At 37.8% G+C, this 12,221-nt stretch overlaps 1 protein-coding gene across 1 annotated transcript in view; it reads right to left on the reverse strand.

The window, feature by feature from the left end:
* Nucleotides 1–12,221, reverse strand: part of PLA2R1 (phospholipase A2 receptor 1) — a 528,401-nt gene that overhangs the window by 383,776 nt on the left and 132,404 nt on the right. The window contains exon 10 of the mRNA XM_053698351.1: nucleotides 9,111–9,280. Coding sequence (XP_053554326.1) covers nucleotides 9,111–9,280 — 170 coding nt within the window. The remainder of the gene's footprint in view (nucleotides 1–9,110; nucleotides 9,281–12,221) is intronic.

A 12,221-nucleotide genomic window follows, 5' to 3' on the forward strand; every position in this document is an offset into this window, starting at 1 on the left:
CGGCCCATTTTTGGTGAACAACCTGGGTTGTCCTTGCTGATTGGACAGCACCAATAAACAAGTGCTGTCCATGGTCTGAACCACAAATTGGCTGGCTCCTTAGCTTAGATGCCTTCTTTTTCAAATAAAAAAGCAAGAGAACGAAGAAAAAATGATAATAGGAGTAAATTAGAAAGTTGCTTAAAATAGCTTGCTCTATATGAATCGCAAAATAAAAAATTTGGGTTCAGTGTCCCTTTAAGTGATTGTTGATATTTGGACTGTGATGATTCCCCTAACAGGGGAGACAGCAGTTAAAATTCAAAACTTTATTGATATAATTTAAAATGGGACACATACATATATAAAAACAGAAAGTGGAGGGTGGGACTCCAAACTGCAAATGTCTGATACTTGGTGGGTAGGTGATGGTAAATAGACTGTATATGTTGTTATTTTCCTTCCCTTGCTCTAATTAATAAGTCCTCCTAATACTCTCCAATGTGTAGGTTAGTGAGAGATCACTATTGCCAGATTATAGGAGAGAAAAGGAGGCGAGGGGGGAAAGGAATATAAGGGTGTTATCACTGTGTTAGTTAAATAGTCTGGTTAGTTTTTCGGTCATATATAGTAGATATAACGAAGATAGTAAACTTAGTAATATCAAATCCTCTGTATGATTGAAATATCAAAATATATCATTTAATTATAAGTATAGTCCTTAAGTGAGTTGGCACAAAAGATTGTACCGTGTGGGCCTAAATTACCTTTATGAGGTAAAAAGTTACCCCAGTTAAGCTATAGTTTCACTTAGCTGTAATAGTAGACAATTTATGAAATAACAAATAGACAACAATTCCTGACTACGTAACTATAGTGTGGCTAGATTGAATCATAATATTAGATTCTTACATCATAATTGATGACTCTTTCCTATACAGGAGACCTAATATCTTCCTTGTGTCTGTCTGTCGCTACTTGGTTAGTGATACTCATGATATGGTTAAGTCAGAAACGTCTCATGTGGGAACTTCACATATTAATTAGCTTAAATTTATGCACTTGACTAAACGTTACAGTATATAGAGAGACTTGCCCCGGCTGTTCAGCCTGACCCAAATAATTGGTAACACTGTAAACTAATATAGGTAGAGGTAACATATTACTATCTATACTAGTATGTAATATGTCTACTATTCTTGAGCTCTAATTGGTGGATTGTAATCAATGAGAACAGTAAAGCTTTATAGTGTTAGCAGTCAGCTAAGCATTGGTGTGGTAATTTGAAAGTATGAATGTAATTTGATATATGAGCATTCAGCTCAAACGGTTGGTGGTTAGATACTGCCCCGGATGTTACCGTTCCGTTAGGTAGCAAGCTTCTAGCTGGTATCACCACCTAGTTGGTTTAATTCAAGTAAATATGTTTACAGTTAATCTTTATTATTTATAATTATTTCAGAAATGCCCCTTGTGAAGTTGTTCCGATAAAACTATTAGTCTGTCAGGGTAGGAAGTACATTGCCTTAGCTGCTATAAAATATTGTATTTAAATCGTTGAATCTCAATGTTATGTTCGGATCAATATTATAAATATTGTTAGAATTGTTACTGTTACTCTTATTCTTTGTGCGGACTGGCAAACATAACCGCCGTTACAAATTAACCACTCAAAAGAGCTGACTATTTAAACAAAGGGAAGTCTTTCCCAGCGTATTTTTACAATTCTATTTATAATAGCCCATCATCCCCACTAAGGATATTATAGTCAGTAAGTTACTTATATATTACATATTAAGTTTGGAGTCAACAATCACCACTTTAACTTAAAAACGAGGATCCCATAATCCTCAAAAAAACTCCCTCAAGCCACACTATAGTTACATAGTCAGGAGTTGTTGTTTGTTATTTCATGAATTGTCTACTATTACAGCTGAGTAAAACTATAGCTTAACTGGGGTAACTTTTTACCTCATACAGGTAATTTGGGGACACACGGTACAATCTTTTGTGCCAACTCACTTAAGGACTAAACTTATAATTAAATGATATATTTTGATATTTCAATCATACAGAGGATTTGATATTACTAAGTTTACTATCTTCATTAGATCTACTATATATGACCGAAAAACTATCCAGACTATTTAACTAACACAGTGATAACACCCCTATATTCCTTTCCCCCCTCGCCTCCTTTTCTCTCCTATAATCTGGCAATAGTGATCTCTCAATAACCTACACATTGGAGAGTATCAGGAGGACCTATTAATTAGAGCCAGGGAAGGAAAATAACAACATATACGGTCTATTTACCATCACCTACCCACCAAGTATCAGACATTTGCAGTTTGGAGTCCCACCCTCCACTTTCTGTTTTTATTTATGTATGTGTCCCATTTTAAATTATATCAATAAAATTTTGAATTTTAACCACTGTCTCCCCTGTTAGGGGAATCATCACAGTCCAAATATCAACAATTACTTAATACTATCATCTCCAATTCAAGGCAATTCCCGAGATGATGAGTGCTATAGTGTATAGTTACACACTTTTGGTGTAGGGTCACACCTTCTTTTGGTTCAGAATTTCTAAGTGTACAGCACCTGATCCAATCTTGTTCACATGTAAACATTGTAGTGTAACATATATTGGGACATCTCATTGTAGTGCCATTCTCCTCTCCATATTTCTTTTCCCATTCCCTTTCAAGTAAGAACAGAAACACAGTCTCTCAAGTGTGACAGTCTTGTAGCATCGCTCTTGACATGGACTTGAGTGAAAAAACAAGCAGGCAGTGAAACTCGTCAGCAGTCTGGATGGGTTCGCAGATAGACTCTCCCTGCATCTCCAGACTCTAACTTTCATCAATGCTCTCACTGAGAGGCTGACAAGACTACTTAAAACTCCAGTCCCACATTGAAGGGCAAATACCCTTCCTAAGGAACTACTCTGAATCTTCTGACACTTCTCTGCCATCCTCCTGTGACAAAAGGCAAAGAATGACTGGTGGATGGGGGAAGTGGGAGAGGTATTTAAGCCTTTGGCTGGGGTGTCTTTGCCTCCTCCTGGTGGCCAGGTTCAGTATTTCCCAACAGTAAGTAATGATGCCGTGGACTCTCCTTATATTATGAAGGAAATGAGAAGAGAAGAAGTGATATACAATTGAAGGATTGGATAAATGACTGGGATCTAAAGTTTAACACAGCAAAGTGTAAAATTATGCATTTAGGGAAGAAAAATCCAAATGCAAATTACAGACTCAATGACACTTTACTGACTGTTACAAATGAGGAACAGGACTTGGGAATTGTTTTTTCAGATGATTTTAAATTTAGTAAACAATGTAGTAATGCAGCGAGTAAGGCCAGCAGAATGCTTGGATGTATTGGTAGAGGTATTTGCAGCAGAAATAGTAAGGTTCTTATGCCACTTTATAGATTATTAGTTAGGCCTCATCTTGAGTATTGTGTGCAGTTCTGGAGGCCATGGGACTGAATTATTAAGCTCCGAATGGAGCTTGATGTCCCTGTTTCTGCGCGAGCCTTCTAAAGGCCGCTGCTCCATAACTTGTCTGCCTGCTCTGAGGCCGCGGACATCAATCCACTTGATCCTATACGATCGGGCTGATTGACACCCCCTGCTAGCGGCCGATTGTCCGCGACTCTGTTTGTGCAATGATAAATTACAACAACATTTATCGATGTGCAGCGGACATGATCCACTATATCGGATCATGTCTGCTCACACCTTAATAAATAGGCCCCCGTATCTTCAGAAGGATATGAACAAACTTGAATCTGTGCAAAGGAGGGCTACCAAACTGGTACATGGTCTAAAAAATAAAACTTACTAGGATAGGCTCAATGACCTAAATATGTAAAGCTTAGAGGAGAGAAGGGAAAGAGGTGATATGATAGCAACTTTCAAGTACGTTAAAGGGTTTAGTAAAACTGAGGCTGTGGGTATTTTACATAAAAAGGAAAATTCAAGAACAAGAGGTCATGATCTCAAGCTGAAGGGTAGTAGATTCAGGAGTAATTTTAGAAAGCACTTCTTTACAGAAAGAGTGATTGATTTATGGAATAAACTTCCTCAAGAGGTAGTAATGACAAACACTGTGGGGGACTTTAAAAATGCCTGGGACAAGCATAAGGCTGTCCTACAAACTAGATAAGTTAATACTTTTAGGTAATATCAGGCAGACTTGCTGGACCTATGGCTCTTATCTGCTGTCAATATGTATGTTTCTATGTTTCTATAGGGAAGCCTACCACCCAACTCAATAATAAATTAATTTCACTTACCTAACATTTCCCTCCTCTAACTCTGTATTAACATCTTTCCCAATCTTGCAGTCTTCACCTCTTGTTTCTCAACCTCCTACCCTTCTAGATTGTAAATTCCCATGGGAATAGGGCCCTTAATCCCTCCTGTATGTGTTTGTAAATTTTGTCCTGTCTCTTACAAGTCTTGTATTGTTTTATTTAAATGAATTGTATCCAGCGCTGCGGAATATGTTGGCGCTTCATAAATAAAGTATAATAATAATAATACTAATTATACCAAACAAAAACATAGGACTCAGAATGATTGGTGCCAGGCTTTTATGGAACTTAGAAATGAAAATATATGAAGTAAAGGCTGTTTAAATTTAAATTGTAAGTAATATAGCAGTAGCAATTGTGTACTTGCTGCTAATGCTCATACTAATGGCTGATAGGTATATTTTCCCTATTCTCATATGGAATGGTCATATCTTAATTCTGTTCCTTTATATCAAAAACAGAAAAGCACAATGTGCCTTTAAGCACTGGTATACTATATTTGGACAGGGGCAATGAGCAAAGCTACACCTCTTCTTTTTAAAGGTTGCAAATGCACAGCAAATCATCATTTCCAACCAGTACTCTCCTCCTTATTCCTTCTCTTTGCAAAAAGGCTTGTGAAAAAAAAGTCCCTGCCAGCTTTGTGAAAACTTTTCTCATTCATGTGACCACACGCACATGTGGCATTATTTCAAAATCCCAGTACGTTGCTAACAATCGGCTAGATTATGAGTTTTGCGGTAAGAGCTGCTCGGTGCTAACTTGCAAGTTATTGCAACCACTCACCTCCCTACAGCGCTGTTATTACAGGTTTACAAAAACCCGGCGTTAGTAGGCAAGAAGTGAGCGTTGAGCAAAATTGAGCTCCATACCGCACTCCAATACCAGCGCTGCAGTGAGCTGGTTTTACGTGCTTGTGCAAGATTTCCCCATAGACATCAATGGGGAGAGCCGGCTGAAAAAAGCCTAACACCTGCAATAAAGGAGAGTAAAGCTCCGTAACGCAGCCCCATTGATTCCTATGGGGAAAGAAAATGTATGTTTACACCTAACACCCTAACATAAACCCAGAGTCTAAACACCCCTAATCTGCCGCCCCCGACATCGCCGACACCTACATTATACTTATTAACCCCTAATCTGCTGCCCCCGACACCGCCGCCACCTACCTACACTTATTAACCCCTAAATAGCCGCCCCAATGTCACCGCCACCTACATTAAAGTTATTAACCCCTAATCTGCTGCCCCCGCCACCGCCGCCACCTACATTATACTTATTAACCTCTAATCTGCCACCCCCGACATCGCTGCCACTATACTAAAGTTATAAACCCCTAAACCTAACCCTAACACCCCCTACTTTAATATAATTAAAATAAATCTAAGAAAAAATTCCTATCATTAACTAAATAATTCCTATTTAAAACTACTTACCTGTAAAATAAACCCTAAGATAGCTACAATATAACTAATAGTTACACTGTAGCTATCTTAGGTTTTATTTCACAGGCAAGTTTGTATTTATTTTAACTAGGTAGAATAGTTAGTAAATAGTTATTAACTATTTACTAGCTACCTAGCTAAAATAAATACAAATTTACCTGTAAAATAAAACCTAACCTGTCTTACACTAACACCTAACCTTACACTACAATTAAATAAATTACATTAAATACAATTAAAGGAACAGTATACACTCATTTTTATATAACTGCATGTAATAGACACTACTATAAAGAATAAGATGCACATATACTGATATAACAATCCAGTATAAAACTGTTTAAAAACTTACTTAGAAGCTCTCAGTTTAGCTCTGTTGAAAAGGTAGCTGGAAAGCCCACTGCAAGTGGGAAATAAGACACTCCCCCCTCCCCCTTCTTTTGCATATGAAAATACCCTTTACACAAACAGGAGCAAGCTGGAGTTGGTAGCTGACGGTATTCTCATAAAACTTTGGGGCTTGGTTAGGAGTCTGAAAATCAGAGCAATGTTATTTAAAAATAAGCAAAACTATACATTTTAAAAAACAAAAAACTTTATAGGCTATATAAATAGATCATCTACAAAACATTTATGCAAAGAAAAAATGAGTGTATAATGTCCCTTTAACTAAATTACAAAAAACAAACAAACACTATATTACACAAAATAAAAAAAAGAAATTATCAAATATTTAAACTAATTACACCTAATCTAATAGCCCTATCAAAATAAAAAAGCCCCCCCAAAATAAAAAAACCCTAGCCTAAACAAATCTACCAATAGCCCTTAAAAGTGCCTTTTGCGGGGCATTGCCCCAAAGAAATCAGCTCTTTTACCTGTAAATAAAAATACAAACAACCCCCCAACAGTTAAACGCACCACCCACACAACAAAACCCCCAAATAAAATCCTAACTAAAAAACCTAAGCTCCCCATTGCCCTGAAAAGGGCATTTGGATGGGCATTCCCCTTAAAAGTGCATTTAGCTCTTTTTCCACCCAAACCCTAAGCTAAAAATAAAACCCACCCAATAAACACTAAAACCTAACACTAACCCCCGAAGATCCACTTACAGTTTTTGAAGACCCGACATCCATCCAACAACGAAGCGGCAGAAGTCCTCATCGAAGCTGGCAGAAGTCTTCATCCAAGCGGACCGAAGTCTTCATCCAAGCCGGCAGAAGTCTTCATGCAGACGGCATCTTCTATCTTCATCCATCCGGCGCGGAGCGGCTCCATCTTCAAGACATCCGGCGTGGAGCATCCTCTTCTTTCCACGGCGACTGAAGAATGAAGGTTCCTCTAAGTGACGTCATCCAAGATGGCATCCCTTGAATTCCGATTGGCTGATAGAATTCTATCAGCCAATCAGAATTAAAGGTGAAAAAATCCTATTGGCTAATGCAATCAGCCAATAGGATTGAGCTTCAATCCTATTGGCTGATCCAATCAGCCAATAGGATTGAGCTTGCATTCTATTGACTGATTGGAACCTAGGGTTAGGTTTAGGGGTTTATAACTTTAGTATAGTGGCGGCGGTGACATTGGGGGCGACAGATTAGGGGTTAATAAGTGTAGGTAGGTAGCAAGGACTTTGGGGACGGCAGATTAGGGGTTAATAATATTTAACTAGTGTTTGCGATGCAGGAGTATGGCGGTATAGGGGTTAATATGTTTATTATAGTGGCGGCGATGTCCGGAGTGGCAGATTAGGGGTAAATAATTTTATTTTAGTGTTTGCGATACGGGAGGGCCTCAGTTTAGGGGTTAATAGGTAGTTTATGGGTGTTAGTGTACTTTTTAGCACTTTAGTTATGAGTTTTATGTTATGGCTTTGTAGCATAAAACCCATAACTACTGACTTTCAGTTTACGTTATGGATCTTGTAGTTTTAGGCTGTACTGTTCACTTTTTGGCCTCCCAGGCAAACTCGTAATACTGGCGCTGTGGAAGTCCCATTGAAAAAGGACTTTTTGAAAGCTATAGAGCCATAACACTGCTTTTTCACTCATACCGCAAAACTCATAATCTAGCCGATTGCACCTAATTTTATTTTAAAGTGAAGGTAAAGTAAAACATACTGTATTAAAGAATTCAATATTTCAATGCAAAATAATAGTAGTTTCATTCATGATTATTTTTATACCTCAATATAAATTTAGAATTCTTAGATTATTCTCATCGATCCGGCTCCCAGTAAATCAACCCGTTTTTTTGTTTTATTTTCTGTACAACGATCACGTTGTTTGAAGAGCCAATCGATTGTCTGGCCGTTAGGCGGCCGTCAATTGACGTCAGCATGTTTAGTACAGTATGCGCATGCGTAGCCTTCTCTTGTTCTTTGCGGCCAAGCGAGCGCGTCCTCATTTCGCGCATGCGCACAAAGAAATTTTTGGGCAAGCAGTGAAAGCCCATCTCATCAAGAACGGCAACAAAATATGCGCATTTGCAGTTCCTCCATGCTCGATGTGCACGAGCTTACTAGACACGTATAGAGCGGGTGGGACCGCTCTATACATCACAGCATCACAAACCAGGAAATGGAGGATGGGAGGAGATTCTGCAGGGAACGGTATGAGAAATCAAGTTAAAAATATACCGAAATAAATACATTAGTTTAAAAAACAAACCTAGCGACTGTATTTGAATAAGTAAAAGGTACATAAATACAATAGTTAATTAACCTAACTTTACCTTCACTTTAACTTATATTTTATTTTAATTTTCAAAATAAATACAAAGAAAAAGATACAAATCAAAAATAAGAGAATAAATAAATAAAACATAAATAAAATAAACAAACAAAATGCACAAAGTACAACTTTCAGTTTGTATTAGTCTAATTTCTATTCAATGGAAATCTGGGACCTTTTAACCCCTTAATGACCACAATGTACCCTGTATGTCACTGGTCGTTAAGGGTTTTTTCAGGACATAATAGCACAAGTCTAGCAAGAACACGCTATTAATTCCATCCCTCCAGCAGGCTTTGTGGAATAGAGCAGTCTCAACGCTGGTGGCAAGACCACGCTATAAAGCAATCAAGTCCCAAAAAAAGGCCAGCGACATACAGGGTACGTTGCTGGTCCTTAAGGGCTTAAAGTTTCACATATATATGCACTAAAAAGAAATACCACCTACTAAAACATAGAAGAGGTCCAGAAAAAATTCAACATGGCAAACACTTAGGCTAAGTAGTAATAATGTAACTCAGTACACCTGATTTCAATTGCATTTGAATAAATGACACTTTAAGAAAAACATTAGTACAAAGGCGACTTTATCTAAACAATCTACATAGATAATTATACTTACTAGGTTGGTATTTATTCCAGTTTGTGAAGGTCACTGGTAGTTGATATGTACCATTATTCTTCCATGTGTATTCACCTGTATTATTCTGATCCTGTAAGGCTATCCATACATAGCTGTCTTCAGACTGTATCTTGTTAGAGATCATGCTTGCAATAAATGCTTGTTCAAACCTACACAAAGAAAAAACATAATTTATATCTTACCTGACAAATTAATTTATTTCATGGTGGCGAGAGTCCATGAGCTGTTACGTATGGGATATACATTACTACCAGGAGGAGGCAAAGTTTCCCAAACCTCAAAAGCCTATAACCCCCCCACACACTTCCACCACCACCTCACTCATACCTTAGTTTGACGAATAGCCAAGTGGTGTGGTGTTTAGAAGGAGTAAAAGCCAGTAATGAGGAGCAGGAAAAAAGATGTGCTAAACATAAAATAACCACAAACGGGTGGGGACTTGTGAACTCTCGCCACCATGAAATAAATGAATTTATCAGGTAAGATATAAATTGTTTTCTTTGATATAGGTGACAAAAGTCCACAACCTGTCACATATCGGATATAATACCCAACATGTGGAAGTCCACGAGTAACAATAAAGGGAGGGATAAAATAAAAACAGCTTTTTTTGCTGAGAAATTAAATCCATAACCCAAAAATAATGTCTTTTATGACATAACTCAATATATAGGCAGGATTATCAAACGGAGACAACTGCCTGAAGGACCTTTCTACCAAAGGCTGCTTCTGACGAAGCAAAAACATAAAAATTATAAAATTTAGTAAAGGAGACCAAGGGGTAGATTTATTATGTTGTGAGCGGACATGATACCATGTAGCGTATCATGTCCGCTGCACATCGATAAATGCCGACAGCATACGCTGTCGGCATTAATCATTGCACCAGCAGTTCTTGTGAACTGCTTGTGCAATGCCGCCCCCTGCAGATTCGCGGCCAATCGGCGGGTGGCAGGGGGTGTTAATCAACCCGGTCATCAAGCTCCATTCCAGCATTAAGCCATAGAGCTCCTCTGGTAAGGATCGCTAGATACATGTTTTTAATGTTGCTTTTCATAATATCAAATATTGCATCACAAATAAAATTATTAGCATTTTTAAATACATTCAATAGATTAGAATATTCAGGGTCAGTGGACAACCGCTGTCCACTAGACTGGTTAACCCGAAAGTAGAAGCAGCAGCCATGTCAGCAATAGATATAGCTGTTCTAAGTAAATATCCAGTATGTAGGAATGCCATTCTTATATAAGATTTCTATCTAAAAGGTCTTTAAAATAAGCACTGTCTTCTAGAGAAATATAAGTGCATTTAGCTAGAGTGAAAATGGCCCCATCAACTTTAGGAACCGTTTACCATAACTCTAAGTTAGCAGCAGGAAGGCGGTAGTGCAGCCAAGGCCTTCCTAATGGCAGTAGCAATGAACTGTTTCATTGCTGGAGGTACGCCATCTGCATCTATCTGTAAGGAGGAGACAGTAGCTGCATTAGTACACATAGAAACATCATTATATTGATCGGTATGCAATAAAAATATATAAGCACAAGTCACATAAATGAGCTGAAGAAGCTACTTAAGTTGTTTTACTATAAGCACAATTAGCTTTGGTAGAAAGGTGTTCAGTAGACTCAGTTAATATGGTAATTTTAGGGACAGATCGGTGCTGCTCCATTATGGTAAAACATTTCAGTAAAAAGAAAATGCAATAAATACTATTATTACCCCCTTAAAGCAAGCTTTTTTAGCATTGCAAGGACATTAAAGCGCTAAGCAAGAGTAGCCTAGATAAGCAGTTAAATGTCAGTGTGTGCAATTCTCAAATGCAAATTTTGTAGAAAAAGGTAGTGTCATGACATGCACAAAGTACTGATGCGCAAGTAGTGACGCATGATTCAATCTAACAGAGAAATATGGCACAAAATTCTGTAGATACGCGCTGTGAGCGTGAAAAAAAGGCAAGCATATATGCACCAGTTTCAATGTGCGCCAGCGATTCTAACAGCATGAAATGTCATGCAAACCTGACGAAAAACTATGCACCGTGTTACAACGCGTGTCTGCGAGCGCATGTTTGTAATGTTTTGAAAAATGTTGTCGCTAAAAGTAAATAAATGCGAGGGGAATAGTAAGAATCTGTCCCAGGGCCATACATACACATAGATATACATAGATATACATAGTTACATTTCTAACATTTTTAAAACATAGCTTTGAGTGTCTATTAAAAAAATACAAAATATACTTACCCATAGACACTCGTCCACTAACCAGTACTGAAACATCAGCAGAGGTAATGGAATAGGAGTATAACGTTGATCTGTAAAGGGAGGCGAATTTACAGAGAGCCCATGAAGGATTTCCCATGAGGCGAAAACATAGTATCATGAGGCAGTACTCCCTTCACATTCCTCTGACAAGCACTGTACTCTGAGGGGCACTGGGTTTCAATATGCTCTGAAGCGCCTTTCACTAACAAAAACAAGTACATCATCTTGCTTCAACCATCTCCAACAGAGGCAAAGTTTAAAACTAGGCTTTTGAGGTTTGGGAAAATTTGCCTCCTCCTGGTAGGAATGTATATCCCATACGTAACTGCTCATTGACTCTCACCACCTATATGAAATAAATGAGATCCTAATACAACTACTAAAATATACACGTATAGTTAAAGGGACAGTTCACCCAAAAAATGTCTCCCCTTTAAATTTTTCCCAATTATCCTTTTTACCTGCTAGAGTATATTAAATTGGTTACAAGTAGCTCCTTTACTCCTATTTCAGCATTTGAAATATCTGATTTAGCCTGTGGTATAGCCACCTATATTGAAAGTTTTGATACTGGAGTATAGGCTATTGAATAGCCTAAGTAAACACATCCAGCAGAATAAGTTACACTCGCAGTGGGATACAGGATAGTTAAGTAATAAAATGATAATTGTCCATTGTCCAAGCACAAAATCAGCTACTTCATATGTACAAATAAGCATGAAAATGCATTTTCTGAAATATTTTATACTCTGCAGTTGGTATAACAAGTTCTTTAAAATACATTAAAGGAAAAACAATTTTACAGTGTACTGTCCCTTTAAGG

The sequence above is a fragment of the Bombina bombina genome, chromosome 1 (genome assembly GCF_027579735.1).
Source record: "Bombina bombina isolate aBomBom1 chromosome 1, aBomBom1.pri, whole genome shotgun sequence".
Lineage (NCBI taxonomy): Eukaryota > Metazoa > Chordata > Amphibia > Anura > Bombinatoridae > Bombina > Bombina bombina.